A 27529-nucleotide genomic window follows, 5' to 3' on the forward strand; every position below is an offset into this window, starting at 1 on the left:
GTCACATGACCGGAAGTCAGGGGAATCATAAAAGCAACAAAACATAAAAAACGCTATAAATGTGGTATCGCTGTAATCGTACTGACCCAAAGAATAAAGTTGCCTTATCAATTTTACCATACGCGGAGCGACATAAAAAAAAACAACAACAATTTCTGAATTGCTTTTTTAGTTCAGTCTGCCTCCCAAAAATCAGAATAGAAAGGGATCAAAAAATGTCACGTGTCCGAAAATGTTACCAATAAAAACGTCAATTCATCCTGCAAAAAACAAGCCATTATATGACGGCCGAAATATGAAAAAATTATAGCTCTCAAAATATGGCGATGCTGGTCCCCATATAACGCTCCATACAGGATACTGGCCCCCATATAATGCTCCATACAGGATACTGGCCCCCATATAACGCTCCATACGGAATACTGGCCCCCATATAACGCTCCATACAGGATACTGGCCCCCATATAACGCTCCATACGGAATACTGGCCCCCATATAACGCTCCATACAGGATACTGGCCCCCATATAACGCTCCATACAGGATACTGGCCCCCATATAACGCTCCATACGGAATACTGGCCCCCATATAACGCTCCATACGGAATACTGGCCCCCATATAACGCTCCATACAGAATACTGGCCCCCATATAACGCTCCATGCAGGATACTGGCCCCCATATAACGCTCCATTAAGGATACTGGCCCCCATATAACGCTCCATGCAGGCTGCCCCCCCCCCCATATAGGATGTTACCCCCCCTTATAATGCCCCATGCAGGATGACACACAGCCCCCCTTCCTTATAATGCCCCATGCAGGATGTCACACACACCCCCTCCCTTATAATGCCCCATGTAGAATGTCACACACCCCCCCCCTCCCTTATAATGCCCCATGCAGGATGTCACACACACACCCTCCCTTATAATGCCCCATGCAGGATGTCACCCCCCCTCCCTTATAATGCCCCATGCAGGATGTCACACAAACCCCCTCCCTTATAATGCCCCATGCAGGATGTCACCCTCCCCCTTACAATGCCCCATGTAGGATGTCACACACCGCCCCCCTCCCTTATAATGCCCCATGCAGGATGTCACACACTCCCCCCACCCTTATAATGCCCCATGCAGGATGTCACACACCCCCACCTCACCCCCCCTCCCTTATACTGCCACAGGCCTCCATACAATAAAAAAAAAATTTAAATACTCCCCTCACGTCTCACCTGCTGCTGCTGCTCCGGAGACCAGCGTCGCCGGCCTCATCCTGCTCTGCGCTGTGACTGCTCAGGAGAGAGCGCGATGTAAAGACGTCACCGCGCCCTCTGACCTGAGACGTCACAGTGCAGCAGCCGCGGAGGATGCAGGAGCTGCTGCGGAGGCACGGGGAGGGGTAAGTATTGTGCCGGGGCCCTGAGCAAGCGGGGGGGAGCGGGCGCTGACACCGCTCTCCTCCGCTCACGGGTCCCATAGCGCGCGGGGTGCCCGACGGTGAGGGCCCTCGCCTGCTCAGGGCCCCGGCACCTGCCCGGGTGCGCCGGGTGCTGACCCCGGCCCTGCGGTGGCCCCATGAGGAGACCCACAAGAGGAAGGCACCAACGGGGCTTCGAGGGGGCCCCGACCGGCCGGGCCCCATACTGGAGTCAGGACAGTCATGCCCTGATGGCGGCCCTGCTGGAGGGGCCCCCGTTCAATGAACGGGCTGCACAGGCGGTAGGTCCGCCCCTGTGTTAAAGCCTTTTAACCTCAGCTGGATTATTTTACAGTGGAGTGTGCTGAGAAAGGCTGAGCTGCTGGTTAGTCTGCTCTGCAAAGAGAGGCCATATAAAGCATTCTTGCAGTCTTTGGTGACTTGTCAGTCTTGAGGTCCTCCTCTTAAAGGGAATCTCAGCAGGTTTTTGCTATTCAATGTGAGAGCAGCATAATATAGGGAAGAAGAGTTGGATTACAGGGATGTGGCACTTATTAGGCTGTGTTGTAGTTTCAATACAATTGGTGTTTTGTCAGCAGGAAATTAACACTGCAGGACTACATCTTCTGTGCCAGACAGTCAGGCTAATCTGCGTTATCCCACCACTGAGTAGCATCTTGCTGACAATGCACAGTATACACAGGAATCTGCCAGTCAGGGGTGTGGGCGGGGGGTTATACACAGAGCAGATGTCTTAGCACTGCTAACTCAGAATTCACTCCAATTAAGTAAGGGAAACATTTACAGAATAGACATTATTAATTACATCTGTTAGTCACTTCCAAAACCCTTCTAGATCTGGACTGGATCACAACATGTGGAGCAGATCCTCCAAATTGTGACTTGCATCCAGTGCATAAGGAGTCACTTCTCAAGCGTAGGCAATTTATATAAAGGTTGACGTGCCTATGTGAAAGGCAGGGAACCCTCTCTAAAATTTCTCTCCATTGTCCCTCTTCTATCTGCCCTATGTCCACTTCCCATTTTTCTTTACTTTTGTATTTGATATTTTGATAACCCTAAATCTAGCAGCTATCAATATGCATAGCTATGACTTACAGTGAAATGACTATGCTGAAATTGTGTTGTATTATACTATTTAGGGGTAGTTTTCCTGTCACCTCTTGTGACTCTGTCTGATGAGCGTGTCACAGCTGCAAGAACTTATAGAAGTCGATGTGAGCTTATTCAAAGCAGCTTCAAGAAGGACTTAACTTTTTGTTTCCACCCATAAAAGTTCTCTAAGTGGCTTAGGCTTGGATTCCATGAAGTATCCCAAAGAGAAGTATATGCTGTCACAACTTTTAGCTCCTGGAGAGCCTTCGCCTTTTCCATCAAGCTGAATAAAATGCCATTATAATGACTAGTGTAGTTTTACAATTATTTAACCCGTTCATGACAACTTTAAAGCACCTTTAGTACTGAAAGTGAACCTGACCGCTGGTACATGCCCCCCGATTCACAGGCCGCATGTATCTGGCACTGGCTGTATAATCTCAGCCAGGTATGTATGACTCTGAAACACTGAAGCGCTTCAGAGAGAAACGTACTTTAAAAGCTACCGGGGTCTGTTTCTTATCTCACACTACTGAAGTGTTTTTTACGACATATGTTGTGTGATTGTAATATTAATGTTTGAAAATATTTCCTCTTGTTTTTTTGTTTTCCTGTTTTTCTATCTTGTTATAAGTGCACATGATAAAGGTCGTATCACTATTTCTATTCCAGATGTGAAGGGGAAGCTCCATGAAGACTACTGCATACTGCAGCATTCCAACAGGTAAAACAGAAAAATTAAAAATAAATCTCAATAAGCTAAGCCAATGACTGTGCTTTGATTACTTCTCAGAGGAGCCAATCAAGCTGAGTGCTTTACTCAGTATGGCGTATCTCGTAAGCGAACTTGACTGTACTCTATTCACTTCCCAGGAGGAGGAGTCGGACTAGTAGACAGAGTGCTCCCTTATCGTACTCTGACCACTACCCAGAAGAGTCAGACCTTCAAGCCTAGACCTCTCAGTATGACATAACTTAACAATCGAACCACATGATATTCTGACTATTCCCCTAAGTGAATCAGACCATCAATCAATGTTTTCTTTCAGTATTATGATATATACTGAAAGTGAACCATGTGTTACACAGACCATTTATCAAAATAAGTCAACCCTACATGCTGAGATCTCTCAGTATGACATATCCCTGAGTGAATCAGTACAACAAACATGCCCTCATAGTATGGCATAACGCGCTGCTGGACCCGACAGGACTCTGACGACTTCCAGCTATGAGTCAGACCATCATGCGGAAACCCCTCAGCGTAAAGTATCATGCAATTGATCCAAACTGTATTCTAACTCGCCCTGGAATAGTGGTGAAACCATCTAGAAGAAACCGCTCAGTAGGACCTTTGGTACAAACAAACCAGACTGTCGTCTGGCCTCTGTCTAGACAAGTAAGTCTAGGAAACTGAGACCCCTCTGTGTGGCACAGGGGAACTGGGTGCTATTCTGACCACTTCCAAGGGAGTGTCAGGCCTATCAACTGAGCTTTCTCAATTTGATGAGCCTTCAGTAGCCTCTCAGATTAGTGAGGCCCTCAAGCAGTCCGGTTAGCTTTGCTCCAGCTTTTCTTGCTGTCGGAGGATAACTCCCTTTCCATTTTTGATTACGACCTCAACAGGGACCATTTCTTTAATTCCAGGAACAGGGGCCACTGTTCATGCATTCTTAGAGGCTTCTACAGTTAAGAGTCCCTTTTATCATATCTTTGACTACAGCTCAGAAACACTGGAATAAACTTCCCCAGGAGCCCTATTGTCAGGTCACTCTGTATCCTCTTTTCCATCTATCTTCCTCTTTCGGTGGATCCCCAGCTCCTCTTCCCAAGTGGACACAGCATTTTTTTTTTTTTTTTAGGTGTGACTGAAAGAAGCATTGATATCCTGATGAGGCCTCCACTTTAGATGGCTGGGTCAGTTCGTCCATACAGCGCTCATTCTATATGTCCGTTGTCACGGGTTTATTGCAACAGAGAGGAGCCAGAAGACCGCAGCGTCTGATTCCTCCTACTCCTGCACTCATTAGAAGCATTTCACCTTCATATTAAACGGTGCAGGTTTCTTTTAGCAGTGCATGGGTTAATCTCAGTTGAGAGCTCCTGGAAACTTTCCTGCCTTAAAGGGTTTGACCACTACTTTAGATTATCCCCCCCCCCCCCCCCCCGGGGCCCCTAAGCCTTTCCGTTGCAGATAATGCCTGTGAGCGGCGCTATCACTGGCCGCTCACAGGCATCACATGACCCCTGGCTGCAGCCGGCTCTGACATCCACTGATGTCACGACAAGTGCTGGCAGCAGCCGGGGGTCTTTTTCTTCCTGGTTCCAGGTGGATGCCAGGCTGTGGGAGGGGTTACCCCCACCCCCTTCCTCCTGCGTCACACCCGTCATCCACCACGCGCTCTGCCTCTCCCCATTCATTGGGAAAGCGCGCAGTGGATGCTGGGTGTGACGTGGTGGGTAACCCCACCCACAACCCAGCAGCAACCGCGGAGACCCCAGCGCTGAGTTACGTCTCACTTGTCGTGACGTCAGCTTGGGGTCACGTGATGCCTGTGAGCGGCCGCCGATAGAGCCGCTCACAGGCATTATCTGCAATGGAAGGTATTTACAAAAAGGCTTAGGGGCGCTGGGGGGATATATTGGGGGATAAATCTAAAGTACCGGACAACTTCTTTAACGCTCATAACTGTTAGCCACTCACCGCTCCTATATATGCTGGACTCTGGATAGCAGTCATTGCCAGAGCTAGCTTCGTTGCTGCATGGTTAGGAGTTTGGTGGTTTGTTGTTGTTTGAGAAGGCGTTTAGTGGATTTAGCTCACACTGTTGCGTGGTTTTGGATGTGTGTTAATCATCTCCTCCTACTTTGGTTTTCCCCGTCCTCCACTCCCTGATGTTATCCTCTGTTTGTGTGCATAGATTTGTATGATTGGTATTTTCCTTTTGTATTACCTTGTTAGTCTGGTTGGTGTATTGCCATACACTACTACTTGCCTCTTCCGTGGGTGGGGGGAGAAGGGAACAGACTGCGATTTGATTGATTGAGATTGAGGAGCACAGACAAGGTACATGGCCCCGGCATCTTCACCTTCAGAAGTAATCCAGGGGAACAGGGCCATCTAAGGCGCCATAGCTTTAGGAACAGGGAAGGAGCCCATAGTCCCGGGATAATCAAAAGCAGAGTCGCGACATTCTTTAGGTGATCTCCATCTTATCCTAGCTTTTTCTCCCTAGAGTTCTGGATGTTGGGGTCTGAGAAATCTAGCAATGTTCTCCATTTTCTCATCTGCTTGTTTGGTCCCGGGTAGGTCCATCTTGTTCGAGAATTGAAGCAGGTCATTTAGACCATTCCACCTTTGTAGCTTTTGCCATAACCTCCCAGGGCGTTTGGTGAGTTTGTGATCCCTGACGGTCATGCAGGATGCCTACCTCCTCCATTAGAGTTTAATTCAGTAGGTCACTGGTTCCGGGTTGTGGTCTCAAGCTTTCCACATTTACCCCATTGATGACCTAGAGATTTTTTTTTTCTTCCTTCTCCCAAAAGCTATAACTTTTTTATACAGTACAGACCAAAAGTTTGGACACATCTTCTCATTTAAAGATTTTTCTGTATTTTCATGACTATGAAAATTGTACATTCACACTGAAGGCATCAAAACTATGAATTAACACATGTGGAATTATATACTTAACAAAAAAGTGTGAAACAACTGAAAATATGTCTTATATTCTAGGTTCTTCAAAGTAGCCACCTTTTGCTTTGATGACTGCTTTGCACACTCTTGGCATTCTCTTGATGAGCTTCAAGAGGTAGTCACCGGAAATGGTCTTCCAACAATCTTGAAGGAGTTCCCAGAGATGCTTAGCACTTGTTGGCCCTTTTGCCTTCACTTTGCGGTCCAGCTCACCCCAAACCATCTCGATTGGGTTCAGGTCTGGTGACTGTGGAGGCCAGGTCATCTGGCGTAGCACCCCATCATTCTCCTTCTTGGTCAAATAGCCCTTACACAGCCTGGAGGTGTGTTTGGGGTCATTGTCCTGTTGAAAATTAAATGATGGTCTAACTAAACGCAAACCGGATGGAATAGCATGCCGCTGCAAGATGCTGTGGTAGCCATACTGGTTCAGTATGCCTTCAATTTTGAATAAATCCCCAACAGTGTCACCAGCAAAGCACCCCCACACCATCACACCTCCTCCTCCATGCTTCACGGTGGGAACCAGACATGTAGAGTCCATCCGTTCACCTTTTCTGCATCGCACAAAGACACAGTGGTTGGAACCAAAGATCTCAAATTTGGACTCATCAGCCCAAAGCACAGATTTCCACAGGTCTAATGTCCATTCCTTGTGTTCTTTAGCCCAAACAAGTCTTTTCTGCTTGTTGCCTGTCCTTAGCAGTGGTTTCCTAGCATATATTATACCATGAAGGCCTGCTGCACAAAGTCTCCTCTTAACAGTTGTTGTAGAGATGTGTCTGCTGCTAGAACTGTGTGGCATTGACCTGGTCTCTAATCTGAGCTGCTGTTAACCTGCGATTTCTGAGGCTGGTGACGCGGATAAACTTATCCTCAGAAGCAGAGGTGACTCTTGGTCTTCCTTTCCTGGGGCGGTCCTCATGTGAGCCAGTTTCTTTGTAGCGCTTGATGGTTTTTACTGCACTTGGGGACACTTTCAAAGTTTGCCCAATTTTTTTCGGACTGACTGATCTTCATTTCTTAAAGTAATGATGGTCACTCGTTTTTCTTTACTTAGCTGCTGTTTTCTTGCCATAATACAAATTCTAACAGTCTATTCAGTAGGACTATCAGCTGTGTATCCACCTGACTTCTGCACAACACAACTGATGGTCCCAACCCCATTTATGAGGCAAGAAATCCCACTTATTAAACCTGACAGGGCATACCTGTGAAGTGAAAACCATTTCCGGTGACTACCTCTTGAAGCTCATCAAGAGAATGCCAAGAGTGTGCAAAGCAGTCATCAAAGCAAAAGGTGGCTACTTTGAAGAACCTAGAATATAAGACATATTTTCAGTTGTTTCACACTTTTTTGTTAAGTATATAATTCCACATGTGTTAATTCATAGTTTTGATGCCTTCAGTGTGAATGTACAATTTTCATAGTCATGAAAATACAGAAAAATCTTTAAATGAGAAGGTGTGTCCAAACTTTTGGTCTGTACTGTATTTCCATCCACATAACCGTATGAGGGTTTGTTTTTTTTTGTGGGCCAAATTTTACTTTTTAATGAGATTATTCATTCTATCATGTGATACCCTAGAAAGCAGGAAGAAAAATTCCAAGTGCGTTTAAATTGCAAAAAAAAGTGCAATTGCAAAATTTATTTTTTTTGGGTTGTTTATTTACTATGTTCACTATATGGTAAAACTGACCTGACAATATGATTCTTAAAATTTTGTGTGTGTCGCCTTTTTCTGAGATCCATAATGTTTTCAATTTTCGTGATACGGGGCTGTGTGAGGACTTAATTTTTCCACCCTGTGCGGACATTTTTAATGATACCATTTTGGGGTAGATACGATGATCACCTTTTATTGCAATGTTGCGGCAACCAAAAAACGTAATTCTGGCAATTAGATTTTCTTTCTTTTTACTCCTTTTACAGATCGGAATAATTTATTTTGTATTTTGATCAGACTTTTACCAACGCAGCAATAGCAAATGTGTATTTTATTTTGTTTTACTTTTAAAAGGGGGGTGATTTGGACTTTTGTATTTTTTTTCCCATATTTTTTTTAAAACTTTTCACTGTATGTAATTGTCCCTTTAGGGGACTTGAAGCTTCAATTATTTTCATCAGCACTGCTATGTATAGTGAAAATCAATATCTTCTATGAACGCCAGCTTCATAGGCTTGCTTTCACTGAAGAATCGTCATGACAAGCAGAGAGGTCGTATCAAACCCACAGCTGTCGTATCAAACCATCGGCACCCCGTGATCACATAACAGGCACACTGATGGTTGCATGGAATGATGCGCCCCCCTGCCGGCGCGTGTTAAATACCGCTATCAGAGATTGACATTTAACTGGTTAACAGCCATGTGTGCAACAAAGCCTGTTAGAGGCTCATGATGGCTGATTAAATCCTCTGCCAGGAAAGATGCGGGCCAGCATCAGTCAGGAACACTATATATATATATATATATATATATATATATATATATATATATATATATATATATATATATATATATATATATATATATATATATATTATGACGTAACTGTACGTCATTTTTCGTGAACGGGTTAAAGTGGAATCCTAGTTAGTTTCGGGAAGACATTTTCTTGTCCCATTTCGGCATAAGAATTTAATCACCGCTAATAAGAGGACCAAGACTCTCTTTCTTCATAACAGCTGCCACCTGGTGCATCTCGATATACTTTCCCAGGACTCCTTCCACCCGATTTTGCACAGCTGTATCGCCCCCCCCTCCCCTCCCCACCTCAGGGTGCAGGTGAACTCGACTTGGGTTTTTCTACGTCATTCAGTACTTGATCAAAGGCATCTTTCTGATCTTTTTTTCCTGATAGGCTCACCTGATAGAAGTAATAGCGATCAAACTAGGCACCAATCTGGCGGATTTCCCTTGGCGCTCTCCATTCCTTGTCCGGTATACTCTTTTCTCCCTAAGCTGATCTCTTCATTTCATGTTAATGAGGAAATTGTGCTTCTGTCTTACTAATCTGAAAGGTTGGATGGTATCAGACCTGTTCGACTCTTGCAACCCCGTTCAGAAATTTGGAGGCCATTTTTTCATCCTGGAAGGCCATAGTACAGGTCATGTTTTTAGGATGTTAAGTTTAGCACCAAATTTTCATTTTTTCCACAATTTTTTTAAGTACCTATTCAGTTTTTAAGTTAAAGAATGTTGAGACCCCCCACCCCAATGTTATGCCATTTTCAAAACTGCAACCCTTGAAATATTCAAAAGCATAATCAGGATATTTACAGTGCTTCACAGGAATTAATACAATGGTGAATGAAAAATCACTTTCAACTAAAATGTTTATTTAGCCTCATTTTTTTCATTTTCACAAGAGTTAATGAGAGACATGCACCCAATTGTTTGCTATGCAATTTCTCCCAAACTCTGCTAAAACCCAATTTGGTTGGAAGCTGCTGTTTAGGCACTTGGACACAGCATTTCTCCTGAACGCGGCAGTACCCCATGTGTTTGTCTTGTAGTTTTCCCATGCTGTAGCTTACATTTTGACTTTATAAAGGCCGTATTGTGGCTGAAATGTTACATACCATTTTATGCTGATTTATGTATTTTAATTAATAAATTAACTACGGCATTGCTCTGGTGCCATGGACACTTTTTTTTTTTTTTTTTTTTTTAGTGAATACCCCATATGTTGCCGTCATCTACTGTTTGGACACATGGAAAAGAAGGAATGCTATTTGACTTTTGTAATGCAGTTTTGACCAGAAAAGATTGTGGTCACTGTAACCCCATTTCAGAAACTACACCCCTAAAATAATTCATCTAGGGGTGTAACGACTATTTTGAATCCACAGGTGCTTGACAGAATTTTATAAAGCGAAGACGTGGAAAAAAAAAATACTTATTTGTACACTAAAATGTTACTTTAGCCCCAAATTTTTAATTTTCACAAGAGTTAATTGGAGAAAATAAACCCCATAATTTATAAAGCAATGGCTAGTAAACGCAACAATACCCTATGTGTGGTCGAAAACCACTGTTTGGACACACTGCAGGATTCAGAAAGGAAGAAACGCTGTTTTGCTTTTGGAATCCAAATTTGTCTGGAATAGTTTGCAGGTGCATTTGTTACAATAAGTAGATTTGGATTAAAATGTTTGATTTTTAACCTGGCTAGTAAGAAAATTTGTCCCGTAATTTATTATGCAATTTCTCCCAAGTACAGCTATAACTTCTACATGGTCATACACTATTATCTGAGCGCAGGGGAGGGCTCAGAAGAGAAGGAGCACTATTTGGATTTTGGAGTCAGATTTTTCTGGAGAACTTATGGTGCGTGCCATTTGCAGAGCCCTTAAGCTGCCAAAACAGTGAAAATCCCTAAAATATGGCCTTATTATGTAAATTACACACAGGGAATTTATCTACATGTATAGCCCCTGTTTTAACCCAGTGGTGTTTTACAGAAATTAGTGCACAGTGGATGTTGAAGTGAAAATTGGAAATATGCAATTTTAGTGCCCAATACATTTTGCCAGCTTGTGCTTTTGGAGACTAGCACTTGTAAATTGTTAAAATAGGTTGTCCAGGCAATTGATGACTCCTCTCAATCTGAGATCGGTAGCGGTCCGACATCCCAGTGATCATCTGAAAACTGCTCCACCAGTGGCCAGAAATAAGTGATGTACAGCCAGAACACAGCAACACCATGTATTGTTAATGGCTGCTGCCAAGTAATATGCTTTTTCTCCCATTTGAGGTGAATGTTTTGATTTACTTGGTAGCAGACACTAAACAATGCACAGAGTTGCTGTGTTCCGGCTGTATTTTGTTTATTTCTGGCCAGTGCCGGAGCAATGTACATTCGGCACACAGCAACACTGTACATTTCTTAATGGCTACTGCCGAGTACTGCAATACATTCACTTAAATGGAAAAGATGTGCTTTAGCCACTGAGCAATGTGTATGGGACTTCTGTGTTTAACCTGTACATAGCTTAGTTTCGACTTTCACTTAATTAATTGGTCATCAATCAATGTAGTCCTGAAGAACTCCTTTAAGTCAGTTCTCCACTCTGCAGCAATGCCATACATGTCAACATTAACTGTGGATTGGGCACAGGGGCTTCACATCTCTTTTTCAACACCTGTAAGCGATTAGTGATGTGGAAAACTTCTATTTTTCTGTGGACATCTGAATAGTACTTGTTTTTTGAGAGGTGAGTTTGGGTTCATAATATTGTTTTAATTACTTTTTATTTTGACTCTTTGGAGATATGATGACCGAATAAAGAACAATTCAGGAATGATCTTTTACTACTTTCTGACCACCCATAGACTTGAAACTTCCAGGTGGTCCATGTTTTACACTGCAGTGACTTTCTAAAATGTTCAAAATCGCTTGCGGCTGTGCAAGTGGGCATCTGGCTGTCAAATATAGCCGAGCTCCAAGCGGGTATGGTTAGTTACCATCTCTGCCTTCCTGCTTGCTGTATATGTGTATACAAGTATGTAGAAAGTATAGAAACCACTATCTGCACTTCCGCCTCTGGACCCAATGGTCATGTGGTCACTGGTTCTAGGGAGAGAGCAGAAGTCAATGTATCGCGAAATAAAAATGCCAAAATTATTTGCATATTTATTTTACTCACTTTTATAGCACAATTAATTCCACAGCACTTGACAGACATCATAATCGGTGTCCCCATTGGGGCTCACAATCTAAATTCTCTATCAGTATGTCTTTGGACTGTGGGAGGAAACCGGAGAACCCGGAGGAAACCCACGCAAACACGGGGTTGCAGATGTTGTCCTTGGTGAGATTCGAACCCAGGACCCCAGCACTGCAAGGCTACAGAGCTAACCACTGAGCCACCGTGCTGCCCTCCAAATAAAAAAACAAAATTTGCAGCTCTTTAAACTGCATGTATGAAAGAAAGTTTGTCTGATTAGGAGCAGGGTAAATGGCCTATCCTGAACTGGTTAAGGAACAACTAAACATTTGGAAAAGCAAAAACAAATGCAGTTTTGAATAAAAGTGTTTTAATATGAAAAAATAGCAAAATATCTAAATTATATAACCTGTAATGGATTGACCTTAATAATAAAGTTGTCTCATCACTTTTACCACACAGTGAACAGCGTAAAAAAAAAAAGTTAGAGTAACTAAATGTTTGTATTTTTTCTATGTTCTTTTAATTGCAAGCAGATGGGTGGAAATCCGAGTCATGAGACTTCCCCCACTGATCACTCAGAAACACTCCAAGAAATGTGTAACTGGAGAGACAGGAGCGTATAGCTCCTACCTCAGTGCACACATATATCAGTATGGATGCAGTAGAAAGCTATACCCTCCTATCTCCTGAGCTGCACACTTCTTGGGCATTTTTGAGCTGTTTAACACCCAGATGTCAGTCACTATTATCAGTGGCATATAAGGGGTTAAATGGCAGCGATCGGTGCTAGCACCAATCTCAGCCATTGCATAAAGGTGTCAGCTGTAATATACAGTACATTTGACTCCTGCTGCTGATGGTGACTGCTCTGATTACGTCATCACTCTGTATATGTATGGATGCTTTTCGGGAGTTTCTTGCCCGCTGTGCCATAAATGTACAAGCAGGGGTTAAAAGTTAGAAAAGTGCACATTTTTAAAGATTTTAATGAAATAACATGTTGATCTACATTTACTATTAACATAAAGTTCAATGTGTCACAAAAGAGAAAAAGTCTTCGAACCACTGGGATACATAAAAGCATTTCAAAGTTATTGTTACCTAAAGTTGCAAATACCAGAATTTTCCAGTGTCAAACCAGACTTTTAGCTTCTCCCGTGATGATTTTATAAAATGTAGACTAGGCCAAAGTGGTATGTATGGACTCTGCACATGATAAATGTTTATTTGAAGGTAGTATGGTAATTTTCTTTATTTGGATCATACTTTTGCCACTAATAGTTTTTATGCATTTTTTTTTTTAATATAACAAAAAAATTTGAGCGCAGGGAGAGTGCGTTGTTTACACTGGGGGGGTGGAGAGTTGGGGGGGGTACTCTTATGATGACAGGAACTGCACAAGCTCGGCTACTGGGAGGACGGAATAGCGCCAGGGAGCATACTTCAGAAGATAAAAGCTTGTAATTTTTGGAATGGAGCATCATCATTAACTGTAAATTACAAAACCATTTATTTCCACCTTTCATGCTTAGTTAAATGTTTTCTTTATGGTGACACAACCCCTTTAAGCCATCTAATCCTGCCCAGGTGTCCATTCCAGGCATCAATCGGTTCACCCATACTTTAAGGGGCTTCATAAGAGGACTATATACTGCAATTTTCTAGCGTTGCAGTATACAATAAAAGCAGATAAACGCTCCCAGATTCAAAGAAAAAAGTTTAAAGGTAAAAGATAAAATATATAAAAAAAAACTTCAAAAATTCAAATCACCGGCCCTTTTCCCCAGTGAAAAAAGAAATATAAAAATAAGCATGTTTGCTACTATCAAATAAAAGTCTGATCTATCAAAATATGAAATAGTTGAACAAATACAGTAAACGTAAAGAAATAAAAAAGCAATACTATATAATTTCTGGTTTTATGGATGTCCACTAAGATGCAATAAGAAGTAGTTAAAAAAGTTATGCACCCCAAAATTATACAGTTAAAAACTACATCATACAGTATCTTTTAATGGAAAAATATAAGTTTTATGAGTTTTGGAAACTGGTGACACAAACCAGTTGTGAATTTTTTAAAACCATTTAAATGGCAAAAAAAATTCCTCTAAATGTTTAGTATTACCTTCATCTCCCTGACCTGAAGAATCACGTTGCTAGGTCCTTTTTACCACACAATGAACGCTCTAAAAACGTAGAAGAAAAAACAATGGTGGAATTGCATTTTTTGCTATTTCACCTCACTTGTATTTTTTTTCTTCAGATTTTTTCATACACTATTTGAGAAAAGGAATAGTCATTCAAAACTAAAATTAGTCCCACAAAAAAATGAGCCCCCATAATGCTAAGTTGATGGAAAAATATGGCTCTTTAAATAAGGGTAGGAAAAAAAAATGGAAATTGGCTGTGTCCGTAAGTGGTTAACCATCTAATAACTATTTGGTATTCTCTTATTTTCCTTATTTATCTCTTTTCAGAATTTGTGTCATTACACTGGCAGAATGCCACCCAGTCCTTCAAAGTGGCAAAAATATTTCTAGTATTAGCTATCAAATCAGTGCCAACTGCAGCAGGCTACAGAATAAAGTATCAGGAAAGGCTAAAAGAGTAAGTAGATGACGTTTCTTGCCCAGTAGAGTATGCTGATCATGCTCATAATTATCACTTTACGGTTCATGTTTGATATCTAGCTATGTTCACACACAGGCCTCCATTTACCCAATGGAAGCTAAGAGTGTAATTTGTTCTCCAAAATCCCTGGAATCCCGGAAGATGTTAGTACAATTTCTCTTTTAGTACAGGAAAGTGCTCTTGATGGACTGCAGGAGCATTCCTCCAAAAATATACTGAAAAAGAGTTTGTTTTTTTAAATACATGGATGGCTGTGGGCAAAACACTGCAGTTGCAAAAGTCAGTTATACATTGGAGGAATAGCTGCTTAGACAGAGAAGGACTCAGCTTATCTATTGAAATGAGCCAGCTACCCCTGGGTCTGATGGAATCCAGGAAAGGAAGAGAGAGCCTCAGATTGAAGCACTTAGGATAAATGAAGTTTATTCGTAAGTTGTAGACCTTGATATTTTAGTCAAATTTTTAAGTATATTTTGTTTTATCAGGACAGGCACCTTGATGCTCATATAAGAAGGGCGATTACAATATCAGCACATAGTTTAGCCATAGATGTAAATGATAGGTGTTAAGTATACCTTTGCGCTATATAACAACCTCATTATTTATAGAATTATTTTGTGTAAATGCTGCAATGAGAAAAATAAACCTATGACCAGGGCGAGGGGGTGGGTAGTGTGGTCTTTTGATAAAAAAAGTAGAATCATCCATAGGTCTCCTCCACTTGTAAGGCATAGCACAGTTCTCTGTAGCCTATACTGTAGAACATTTGGCCATTAGAACTTTTTGTACACTTTATTTACAGCCCTATAAAAGTATGACATGTACCTTGACACTCATGACTTTCTATACTATACATGCTCCATGTGAATCCAAATGAATATGGTGCTGTTTAGTGTTACATGGTAGCATTTGGAGAGTACATGCATATGGCTCTAGACCAGTGTTTCCCAAACTGCAGTCCTTACGGCCCCCCACAGGTCATGTTTTCAGGATTTCCTTAGTGTTACGCAGGTGATGGAATTATCATCAAGGCATCAGGAATCCTCTCATTTGTGCAACACTAAGGAGAAACTGGAAACGTGACCTGTGGGGGGCCGTGAGGACTGGAGTTTGGGAAACACTGATCTAGACTAACGCTTCTACAAACAAGTCCACTTTGTTGGATAGCTTTACCTCCAACCCAAATGATAACCATACTGCTGTTATTGGGGTTGCACACAAGCCCCTCGATTACAGCGTAGCGTTATTATCAGGCTCGGCAATTGTTTGTACTCTGCTGGTCTTTGTTCTGTGTTTCTGTGCATATTTTGTCAAAACCATTTTTACTTGAAAGGAAGAGAACAAAAACAACTTCTTGCTTGACCTTTTTGCTTCTCATTTTGGCTAAAAAAAAATATGGCACCCTAGGAACACAGTGAATGGTATTATTGACTTTATGCAATATTCATAATAATGATGCAACAAATTGAATACATTGCTTTTAATACACATTTTGTTATTTTCTTTTTGTACCCAGGGGGCTCAGTTCTTAACAGAGTTTGCACCTTTGTGTCGGATAACCTGCTGTGACGGTGATGAATTTACCATTTACAGGTGCACATTTTTCCATTACATTAAACTACTTAAGACATATTTAATATGTTGGCCCAAGAGATTATTTTCATTATTAGGAGATTACTTTCCTTTGAAGTAGAATAGGTAGTGGCTAAGTAGTTGACATAGAAACTGATTCCTATAAAATGTACAGAAGAATTGTATAATAAGAGGGGGAAGGATTTTTAGATGGAATTTTATATTTGCCTTTCAAATCTCTAGATTATCTGCTTTACTTTGTTCTGTTCTCCTAGTTGTATTAGAGGACGGTTACTGGAAGTAAATGAAAATATTCTGCACAATCCTGAATTGCTGAAAGAAAAGGTAACTAGCGCATTGCTGAAAACATTGATGTCTCATAGTATAAGGTTGCCTGTTTAACCTTGCTAAACAAATAGATTAGTGGAAAAACCAAAAGGGGTGTATACATAGTTTTCCTCTAGGTTCAGTAACGTTAATAAGCCAGTGGTATTAATCACATCAGGTAATTAATGCTTATTCATAATCTTAATTAAGGACTTCTCTTCTAGTAGGATAATGAGCAGAAAAATAATTGGCAAATAAAGGGAACATTATCCAATGTTATACATCCAAAAATTAACCAGGACATCTAATGTTATGGTAGGTAGGTGGAATATGAAAACGGCCTTAATTTTAGCATTTCATATTTATTTGAAAGATAGAAACCATCTCCTAACTGTTCCCATTGTACTGTTTTTAATTGGTTAAATTGTGCCCTCTATTAAAATTGAAAGGCCAGATGTAAATATGAAATTGTATCTTTCATATTGGTGTTGTAAGATTTATTTTTTGCTGTGCTCAATCACAGATCTGTGTAACAGTGCTGGGAGCACAGTGGCTATATACTAGTGAGGCATGCTAACAGAACCCTGGCACAGGTGCCACTGAGCATAACAGACTTCTTTTGCCAACTACCGTATTTTTTGGACTATAAGACGCACTTTTTTCCTCCAAAATTTTGGAGGAAAATGGGGGGTGCGTTTTATAGTCCGAATGTTGGGGGATATATATATATATATATATATATATATATATATCTATCTATCTTTAGCGGGGGAGGAGCCAGGCACAGGAGGCAGCGCCCGCTGCAGCCTACACTGTCCCCGCTGCTAAAGAAAATGAATATTCACTGCTCCCCACACCCATGGGGCTTGTGGAGCACTGAATATTCATGCTCCTTAATAGCGGCACACAGTGTAGCCACGCTGCGGCTCCCGGAATCGCCTTTGCCCGCTGTTAAAGGGTATGAATATTCAACCTCTCTCCACGCCCATGGGCGTGGGGAGGGGGTGAATATTCATGCCCTTTAATGAGCGGGCACACGAGCTAGCCGGCAGCAGCAGGAGCCGCAGCTCAGCTACGCTGTGTGCCGGCTATGAAGGATAGTGAAGTCACTGCTCCCTGCGCACACAGACCCGGCGAGGTGAGCAGTGACTTCCGGCAGCTGATCTCTCCTTGTGAGCCACGCATGGCAGTGACGTCATGCGCGGCTCACATGGAGAGATCAGTGCAGACAGGCAGGATGCAGCGCTGGAGGAGAGAATAGAGGTGAGGTGAGTAGGAGTGTTTATTTTTTTTTATGTGCAGCATGATGGGGATGAGGGGTGCCATGCATACCAGGACATGGATGAGAGGTGCCATGCATACCAGAATGGAGGGATGCCAGGCATACCAGGATGGAGATGGGGACCACGTATAAAAGGAAGGGAGGGGGCATATATACCAGGATGGGGGATATTGTCAGAATTGGGGGACATTACCCCTATGCCAGTGTCAGCAGAAGATCCCCCCCTCCCCCTTAAAAGTGCATCATGACCACATTTTTTGCTTAAATTTTTTTATTTTTTTATTTTCCTCCTCTAAAACCTAGGTGCGTCTTATAGTCTGAAAAATACTGTATTTATGTAGTGTTTTTTTTTCTTCTCTCCAATTCAGCCATTGACAGAAGGTTACATTGCAGTTGTGCTACCAAAATTTGAAGAAAGCAAAACTGTTACAGAGGGACTTCTTTCTGAAAAGCAGTATGAAGAAATCCTTTTAAAACGGACATGTGTTCCGGATTCATAGCCGGATTTAAAACCTACCTCTACACGAAAGGACCATATAGGCCAGAGCTGCTGGTGTTTGTATTCAACATCTGAAGATTAGGATGTGGAGACTAATGCCCATTCTGCACTATTGACTGTAAATAATATTTGGCATCAAAACGTACATGTGTTGCTTTTTTATACTTTTATTTGGGGTTCGTTCAAGAAACAGATCATCTTAATGGCATAGTACAGTTGGAGGTAGTGGGACAGCCAAAACAGTTCATGGCCTTGATATGTTTCATTTCAGCTTTTATGAATTGTTTTCTTTGAAGTGTTGAAAAACATGAAAGTTCACACCAGATATAAATGGTCTTCATTATCAAACTATGCATTATGGGATTGGTTATATCTGCTTAATTAACTGTATCTTATGTTCATAATCAGAGGTGCTCAGTCGTTCCAGATCTCTGCTCATAAATGGTTCTGCCTCAAAACTAAGAACAGTGCTGCTGTTCATAGCCTCCTGCTTATATACACTGCTCAAAAAAAATAAAGGGAACACTCAAATAACACATCCTAGATCGGAATGAATGAAATATTCTCATTGAATACTTTGTTCTGTACAAAGTTGATTGTGCTGACAACAAAATCACACAAAAATCATCAATGGAAATCAAATTTATTAACCAATGGAGGCCTGGATTTGGAGTCACCCCCAAAATTAAAGTGGAAAAACACACTACAGGCTGATGCAACTTTGATGTAATGTCCTTAAAACAAGTCAAAATGAGGCTCAGTATTGTGTGTGGCCTCCACATGCCTGTATGACCTCCCTACAACGCCTGGGTATGCTCCTGATGAGGTTGCGGATGGTCTCCTGTGGGATCTCCTCCCAGACCTAGACTAAAGCATCCGCCAACTCCTGGACAGTCTGTGGTGCAACGTGACGTTGGTGGATGGAGCGAGACATGATGTCCCAGATGTGCTCAATCAGATTCAGGTCTGGGGAACGGTCGGGCTAGTCCATAGCTTCAGTGCCTTCATCTTGCAGGAACTGCTGACACACTCCAGCCACATGAGGTCTGGCATTGTCCTGCATTAGGAGAAACCCAGGGCCAACCACACCAGCATATGGTCTCACAAGGGGTCTGAGGATCTCATCTCGGTACCTAATCACAGTCTGGCTACCTCTGGCGAGCACATGGAGGGCTGTGCAGCCCTCCAAAGAAATGCCATCCCACACCATTACTGACCCACTGCCAAACCGGTCCTGCTGAAGGATGTTGTAGGCAGCAGCTCGCTCTCCACGGCGTCTCCAGACTCTGTCATGTCTGTCATATGTGCTCAGTGTGAACCTGCTTTCATCTGTGAAGAGCACAGGGTGCCAGTGGTGACTTTGCCAATCCTGGTGTTGTGTGGCAAATGCCAAGCGTCCTGCACAGTGTTGGGCTGTGAGCACAATCCCCATCTGTGGACGTCGGGCCCTCATACCACCCTCATGGAGTCGGTTTCTAACCGTTTGTGCAGACACATGCACATTTGTGGCCTGCTGGAGGTCATTTTGCAGGGCTCTGGCAGTGCTCCTCCTTGCACAAAGGCGGAGGTAGCGGACCTGCTGCTGGGTTGTTGCCTTCCTACGGCCCCCTCCACGTCTCCTGGTGTACTGGCCTGTCTCCTTGTAGCGCCTCCAGCCTCTGGACACTACGCTGACAGACATAGCAAACCTTCTTGCCACAGCTCGCATTGATGTGCCATCCTGGATGAGCTGCACTACCTGAGCAACTCCTGTGGGTTGTAGAGTCCGTTTCACGCTACCACGAGTGTGAATGCACAACCAACATTCAAAAGTGACCAAAACATCAGCCAGAAAGCATTGGTACTGAGATGTTGTCTGTGGTCCCCACCTGCAGAACCACTCCTTTATTGAGGGTGTCTTGATAATTGCCAATAATTTCCAACTATTGTCTATTCCATTTGCACAACAGCATGTGAAATTGATTGTCAATCAATCAGTGTTACTTCCTAAGTGGACAGTTTGATTTCACAGAAGTTTGATTTACTTGGACTTATATTCTGTTTGTGTTCCCTTTATTTTTTTGAGCAGTGTAGTTGACTTGCTTGTATGGTCCATACAGGCTGGCTAGCAAACCTAAGCCTGAAGGGGGGGGGGGGGGGGGGGGGTTGTTAAGCACAAAGCACTGACCTAAGAGTGCTGGCCTATGGTCTCACATACCATTCAGCGTGTGTAGTGTGCATCCGAGGTGCGGGTGCCAAGAAGCCATTTCATAGAACCCAACTTGAATCCGTCTTCTTAGCGGCCATACCTTTAATGTGTTAGACAACAAATGCTACCTGAGACCCAATGTATGACACCATATAGTGGATTCAGTACTCAAACAATACTGAAGTTTCTTTGGCAATTGTCATTTCTGTATTGCAATCTTCCACTAAGATTGGATGTACAGGGCTGCAGATCCACAGGGCAGTAACAGAAGGAGAACCAGCAGGATTCAGATATAGTGAAACCGGGTGTATGCATCATGGCTTCATTGTGAATTCCCAGGGAGGCAACAGTGATATTTGCAGAGTTGGCACTAATGGCTGACTGATTCCTGTTTCACATCTGCCTCACTGGGCATACGAAATGCGCAGATGAAGCTGGGGTGTCTACACCCAGCTTACTGCGAATGGTCAGGAGGGTAGAGATTTGCTACTATTTGTCAGCATTTACACGTTCACAAACGTCACCAAGTACACTCAATACAAACACGTCACCACAGATGCACGCAGACACACGGCACTCTGATTGGTGGAGTGGCTGTCAGCCTCTAGTTTCAGTTGCTCCACTAATCAGAGGAGGAAGCACACCAGTCACAAATCAGCATGATGCGGCTAGGTTGGAAGAGCAGGTAAAGGTGCTGTGCATCTGCTAAAGCAATGTGTGGCTGAATGGCCCCAAGATGCAACTAGAGGACCAGCCCAGGGTGCAAATGCACCTCTGCCCCCCAGGCCCAACCCACCCCTGATGCTCCACATAGGTTGGATGATAAGAGCTCCAAATATTCCGACAGCCTTCTTCCACATTGTCTTCTGAATCCAATCATAAAAAAAAAAATTCTCCTCCATAGCACCTTCTACTTGCCGCTGAGGATACGCAATACATTATCGCTTTACTAACTTATACTGACATTAAACTTTATTATAGCTATTGCTTTATTTGAAACCTGTCCCTTGAAACTGTACTCATAAGCAGTGGAACAAATTTGTTGCAGTTGTGCTATGGGCTGCTGGGCATTATATTGTAACATTTGCAATGCAAATGCAGTTTATCTGAAATATACCCTTTACATTTCATTGCAGCTCTTAGAGCAGAAAAGTGTTTATTATGTTTGAAGACATTATATGGTGGAAATGCAACTAGCACTTATCAATTGTAAGGATCATCTTCTCCTCTGTGCCAGAAAGGAACAGATCGTGGAAACCATTAAAGGCTTTGTCCAGTCATAATTATTAATGACCTAGCCACAAGATAGGTCATCAATAATAGATTGGTGGGGGGAGCCTGACCCAAACCAATCAGCTGATAACAGCTAACCAGGAAGGGAGTAGGTGGTGGTGCTAATCTTCTATTGACCTATTGCGTGGATAAGTCATTGCTACTAGTGTTGAGCGAGTATGTTCTGTCTGAGTACGCTCAGGCTGAGCTCCGAGTATTTACAGCTGTTCGATGATATGGTTGAATCGCTCCCGTGTGCATGATTTGCAACTGTTTGACAGTTTTATTACATGTGAGGAATGTCTATTTCTTACACATTCCTCACATGTAATAAAGCTGTCAAACAGTTGCAAATCATGCACACGGGAGCGATTCAAACATAACACCGAGCAGCTGTAACTACTCGGAGCTCTGCCCGACCATACTCGGCGAAAGGGTTAACAGAACATACTCGCTCAACACTATTTGCTACCTATGCCCAGATAATCACTTGAATGCGAGTAAAAGTACAACTAAGAAACAGCACTAACATATGGTCATCACCGTTACCTACATGTGGCATGTAAAAAGGAGTAGGAGAGCTCTATTTTGCCTAGACTGGAGTATGACAGAGATCCAAAAATATATACCATCACAGCTACTGCCTGTGTGTCACTCCTCCTTTTTGTCATGGACATGTAAGCAGGCACCAGATCAGCATGTCTTAAGGCCCTGTCACACATAACGAGATCGCTAGTGAGATCGTTATTACGTCACGGTTTTGGGATCGCTGGAGAGTCGTTTTGTGATCGCTGGGGAGCTGTCAAACATGCAGAACTTCACAACGATCCCTTAGTAGGTCCTAATTCTATTTTTAGCACTATAGCGAAGAAGCAACTTTTCCAATGGTATGTTTTTTTCCTGCTGCATTATATGATCCAATCCAATCCTGTTTTAGCAGTAAATGGGAAACAAAAATAGAGGAAGATTTACTAGGAATTAAGAATGATTATATCAGTTTTTGTTCCTGACAAGAAATATCTGGTTGGGAACACTGCAAATACAGTAACAAGTATTATTTAAAATTGGAATCTTAAAAATTACTACGGTGAAGAAACAACTGATGGTAATATTTGTGTTAAATATCAAAGATTTGAGAGGCTGCCTTTTGGCAGTGTCTTTTGTTAAATAAAAAAAATGAAAGGCAAAACCAGTGTCCATTCAACTATCAATTTACCGGTCTTCCATAACAATAAGCCAATGCTGCTTACTTTACGAAGCGGTTACTGAACAGTAACAGAGCGATTACTGTTCGTTAACAACTTCGTAAAATAAGTGGCAGCACTGGGTAAAGCACAAGATAGGTCATGGAAAGTTGTGAGATCCCACAACCCAGAAGGTCAGGCCTGACTTTGGTAGAAAGTTGGGTCCTTTTAATCATTAAATCCAATTTTCTTTACAAGAAATATGTGGCAAATATAACAAGTCTTCTTTACAGTTGCAAACATAAAAAAATCCATACTGTGAGGAAATATTTGTGCTATTATATATCAAATCAGACACACATGATTCATTGGAATTTTATTTTAAAAATAGAATCTTACATTGTAAATGTTAATGTAAAAAAACTACATTTTCATGAAACTTAAATATGGTATACATTCTGAGAAAAGATATAGTCGTCTTCTTTAACATGCATTTTAAATCCTAGGTGAGCTTTATAAATCTATGAGAGTGACAACAAACCCAGGGAAACCATCAGCATGTGTCACCGAGTTGCCATCTCCAGCAGCTAATTAGAGGACCCACTTCAAATCCAAAAACATAATGCGCAATCAAAACTAGCTCAGAAAATAGTTCTTTATGAGAAAATCTCCAATAAATTTAAAGAGCTCAGCAGCAAATTTACAGTTCAAACGGTGCGGGGACAGTGGTGGAGGTTTTACATGTGGATATAGTGTGCGGTTTATTCTTGGTTGTGAACATGAAGACAGGAGCTGATCAGTGCTTCAGACCACAAAACATTGCCCTGATACAGGTAAACACAATACAACTGAAAAAAGCAAACCAGCAAGGATGATACAATGTTGACGGCAAATTTGGAACACCGCAAAGAGAAATCAGGATTTCTGGATATTACACGTATACAAACCATAGCAGCATCTTTGGGTTTAGGTTTCCATTAAGACATTCACAACAGCGCTTTTAATAACCGTTTATAACAGTGTGATTGGTGAGAGGAAAAGAATACACACATTCACATTTAGCAAAGTTTTTAACCTGACCGAGCAAATGTGTAAGAAATAAAAGTGGTACCAGTACGACGTGGAACAAAACACAAAAAGAAACATGTGGAGCTTAATAATTGACATCCTCTCCGTCTTCCAGGAACTTTACTATTTACTTTCTAAAAATGTCAGGTTAGCTACGTGGTGTTCCAAAGACTTTACTCCAAAGGCTTCTACTGTTTTTCCTTCTAGACCATCTTCATTTGAAACATTCTGTATCCTGTTTTCTTTCCAGGATCCTGGAGGTCGGTAGCATCCATTACCCACTTTACACTGCAAAGTAAGAGAATACTTTGTGTCAAATTAAAATACTACATAGTGAGGTAGAGTAGATTTTAATATTCCATAGACCCATAGTAGGCAGTGGAAATTGAAAAAAGAAACTAAACTAGCAAAGATTTCAGGAGCTGCTTTTGGCAGTGTCTTTGCTGGATCAAAAAATGAAAGGCAACACCACCATGTCCAGTAGGCCATATGTATGTATCGCCATGTGTTATTTATTTATTTTTTTTCAGAATTTACCAGTCTTCCATAACACTAAACTAGGGTTTTCGTGTACTTCAATGATGTTACTGTTCGGTAACAGTGTCTACCATTGGGTATCAGCTTATTAAAGTGGCAGTGCTGGGTTAGTGTGATGATCCAAATCTCACTCTTTCACTGTGAGATTTAACACCTAATATACTAATTGCTGGCAATAATAAGTAAACAGCAGTCCTGCCCCTTGCGCCATCCTCAGTAGTGATGAGCAAGCATGAATTGTTAACCCTTTCGGTGAGCACGCTCTGGTGCTTGCAGAATACCCCCGAAAGGGTTAACAATTCATGCTCACTAATCCTCAGATCCATGTATAAATCGCACAATGGAGATTTTGTGGTAGGCGACGTCTGTATATTACAAAATTTGCATTTAGGGAGCACATGAACAAGAGAGGAGAAAAAAAATAATCAAAGAACTGACGGAGGTTCTAATCTCAGAAGAAGCAAGATGAGCAAAGTAAAAAAAAAATAAAAATACTGGAATTCTACAAACCTGATTAAAGACATTTATGGTCACAGGTAACAAAAAACAAACATTAAACCGATCTTGTACAACCCTTATTGGTATAAATGTATTCGTCTTCATAATGCCGATATTCATGTTACTGACCTATCACTCCACATCCCAAGTATGAAAGGAAATTTAGATTTGTTTATAATACTTAGGTTGTTTTAATTTGTACCAGTCTCTTAGTCCAGAGAGGAAGATGAATACAGATCTGTGAAAAAAGCAGAGGTAATGGATGTTCTAACTTCAGCATCAGCTACTCACCTTTCTTAGTAATTTGCAGCAAATTGGAAGAACTTGAGCTAGTATCATCATGACTGCCTTTGATTTCTGAATACACGTGTCAACCTACATGATTGAAATAAATAAATTATTCACTCAAAAAAAAAAAAAAAGTTTTGTTATTCCTCACTTCAGTACATGTAACCATTGGGTGTAGCTATGAAAGATTTCTCTTTTGTTGACTGCTAAGAATCCAAGAACGCATGTACAAGGGCTTCACAATGTCATTAAACAAAAAAAACAACTTAAAGAGGACTTGTCACTTGTTAAAATACATATACATGACTTAAATACCTTATAAAAATCCCTGGTCTCCCTTGGTTCTGCTGCATCACCCCATTTCAGAGATATGCACATTTGTTGCACACTGTGAAATCTCTGCACAGTCTTCTGTGCATGTGTGCGCTTTCAGAAGCTGACAGGCATTGCTCTGTTTAGTCCAAGATTGATAGACCGCTACTTCAATTGCTGAGTTGTGTTTGAAAGTGTCTAGGAGGGAGTGATTAAAGTACACGCACCCAGAGAAAAAGGTGGTGGAGGAGGAGGTGGTGGTGGTGGTGGAGGAGGAGGTGGAGGAGGACGAGGAGGAGGACGAGGAGGAGGACGAGGAAGCACTGGGTGGGGAATAGAGCTGGAGTAAGGGGCTTCAGATCTACCATAATCATTTGCTTATCAATTCAAACACTGATTTCTCAGTAAAGGAGGAATGTATTGGCCATGTAAAGGTAATACTAGACTTGTCTTTCACACAGCTACATGCGAATATAAATAGTTTTTGGAGTGTGAAATCCTGCAGCTAGTTTTCCTTTAATACACTGCTCAAAAAATAAAGGGAACACTTAAACAACAGAATATAACTCCAAGTAAATCAAACTTCTATGAAATCAAACTGTCCACTTAGGAAGCAACACTGATTGACAATCAATTTCATATGCTGTTGTGCAAATGGAATAGACAATAGATGGAAATTATTGGAAATTATCAAGACACCCTCAATAAAGGAGTGGTTCTGCAGGTGGGGAACACAGACCACATCTCAGTACCAATGCTCTCTGGCTGATGTTTTGTTCACTTTTGAATGTTGGTTGTTCTTTCACACTCGTGGTAGCATGAGATGGACTCTACAACACACAGAAGTTGCCCAGGTAGTGCAGCTCATCCAGAATGGCACATCAATGCGAGCTGTGGCAAGAAGGTTTGTTGTGTCTGTCAGCGTAGTGTCCAGAGGCTGGAGGCGCTACCAGGAGACAGGCCAGTACACAGGAGATGTGGAGGGGGCCGTAGGTGGGCAACAACCCAGCAGGAGGACCGCTACCTCCGCCTTTGTGCAAGGAGGAACAGGAGGAGCACTGCCAGAGCCCTACAAAATGACCTCCAACAGGCCACAAATGTGCATGTGTCTGCACAAACGGTTAGAAACCGACTCCATGAGGGTGGTATAAGGGCCTGACGTCCACAGATGGGGGTTGTGCTCACAGCCCAACACTGTGCAGGACGCTTGGCATTTGCCACAGAACACCAGGATTGGCAAAGTCGCCACTGGCTCTCTGTGCTCTTCACAGATGAAAGCAGGTTCACACTGAGCACATGTGACAGACGTGACACTCTGGAGACGCCGTGGAGAGCGATCTGCTGCCTGCAACATCCTTCAGCATGACCGGTTTGGCAGTGGGTCAGTAATGGTGTGGGATGGCATTTCTTTGGAGGGCTGCACAGCCCTCCATGTGCTTGCCAGAGGTAGCCTGACTGTGATTAGGTACCGAGATGAGATCCTCAGACCCCTTGTGAGACCATATGCTGGTGCGGTTGGCCCTGGGTTCCCCCTAATGCAGGACAATGCCAGACCTCATGTGGCTGGAGTGTGTCAGCAGTTCCTGCAAGATGAAGGCACTGAAGCTATGGACTGGCCCGCCCGTTCCCCAGACCTGAATCCGATTGAGCACATCTGGGACATCATGTCTCGCTCCATCCACCAACATTGCACCACAGACTGTCCAGGAGTTGGCAGATGCTTTAGTCCAGGTCTGGGAGGAGATCCCACAGGAGACCATCCGCAACCTCATCAGGAGCGCGCCCAGGCGTTGTAGGGAGGTCATACAGGCACGTGGAGGCTACACACAATACTGAGTCTCATTTTGACTTGTTTTAAGGATATTACATCAAAGTTGGATCAGCCTGTAGTGTGTTTTTCCACTTTAATTTTGGGGGTGACTCCAAATCCAGGCCTCCATTGGTTAATAAATTTGATTTTCATTG

The 27529-nt window shown here is 42.3% G+C and overlaps 2 protein-coding genes across 4 annotated transcripts in view; one reads left to right on the forward strand and one right to left on the reverse strand.

The window, feature by feature from the left end:
- Positions 1 to 20321, forward strand: part of ABITRAM (actin binding transcription modulator) — a 76400-nt gene extending 56079 nt beyond the window's left edge. For 2 of the 3 annotated variants that reach the window (XM_073678606.1, XM_073678607.1), the window contains exons 3-7: positions 3205 to 3256; positions 14384 to 14513; positions 16054 to 16130; positions 16385 to 16454; positions 18087 to 20321. In XM_073678606.1, coding sequence (XP_073534707.1) covers positions 3205 to 3256; positions 14384 to 14513; positions 16054 to 16130; positions 16385 to 16454; positions 18087 to 18218 — 461 coding nt within the window. In that variant the 3' untranslated portion in view covers positions 18219 to 20321. The remainder of the gene's footprint in view (positions 1 to 3204; positions 3257 to 14383; positions 14514 to 16053; positions 16131 to 16384; positions 16455 to 18086) is intronic. The other variant, XM_073678605.1, reaches the window with a different exon arrangement.
- Positions 20322 to 23224: 2903 nt separating this feature from the next.
- CTNNAL1 (catenin alpha like 1) overlaps positions 23225 to 27529 on the reverse strand; it is a 250875-nt gene continuing 246570 nt past the window's right edge. The window contains exons 18-19 of the mRNA XM_073678608.1: positions 25256 to 25339; positions 23225 to 24217 (exon numbers count right to left, since the gene is read on the reverse strand). Of these exons, the coding sequence (XP_073534709.1) occupies positions 24053 to 24217; positions 25256 to 25339 (249 nt within the window). The 3' untranslated portion in view covers positions 23225 to 24052. The remainder of the gene's footprint in view (positions 24218 to 25255; positions 25340 to 27529) is intronic.

The sequence above is a fragment of the Phyllobates terribilis genome, unplaced genomic scaffold (assembly GCF_046119375.1).
Source record: "Phyllobates terribilis strain yellow unplaced genomic scaffold, ASM4611937v1 Scaffold_4__5_contigs__length_816908805, whole genome shotgun sequence".
NCBI classification, from domain to species: domain Eukaryota; kingdom Metazoa; phylum Chordata; class Amphibia; order Anura; family Dendrobatidae; genus Phyllobates; species Phyllobates terribilis.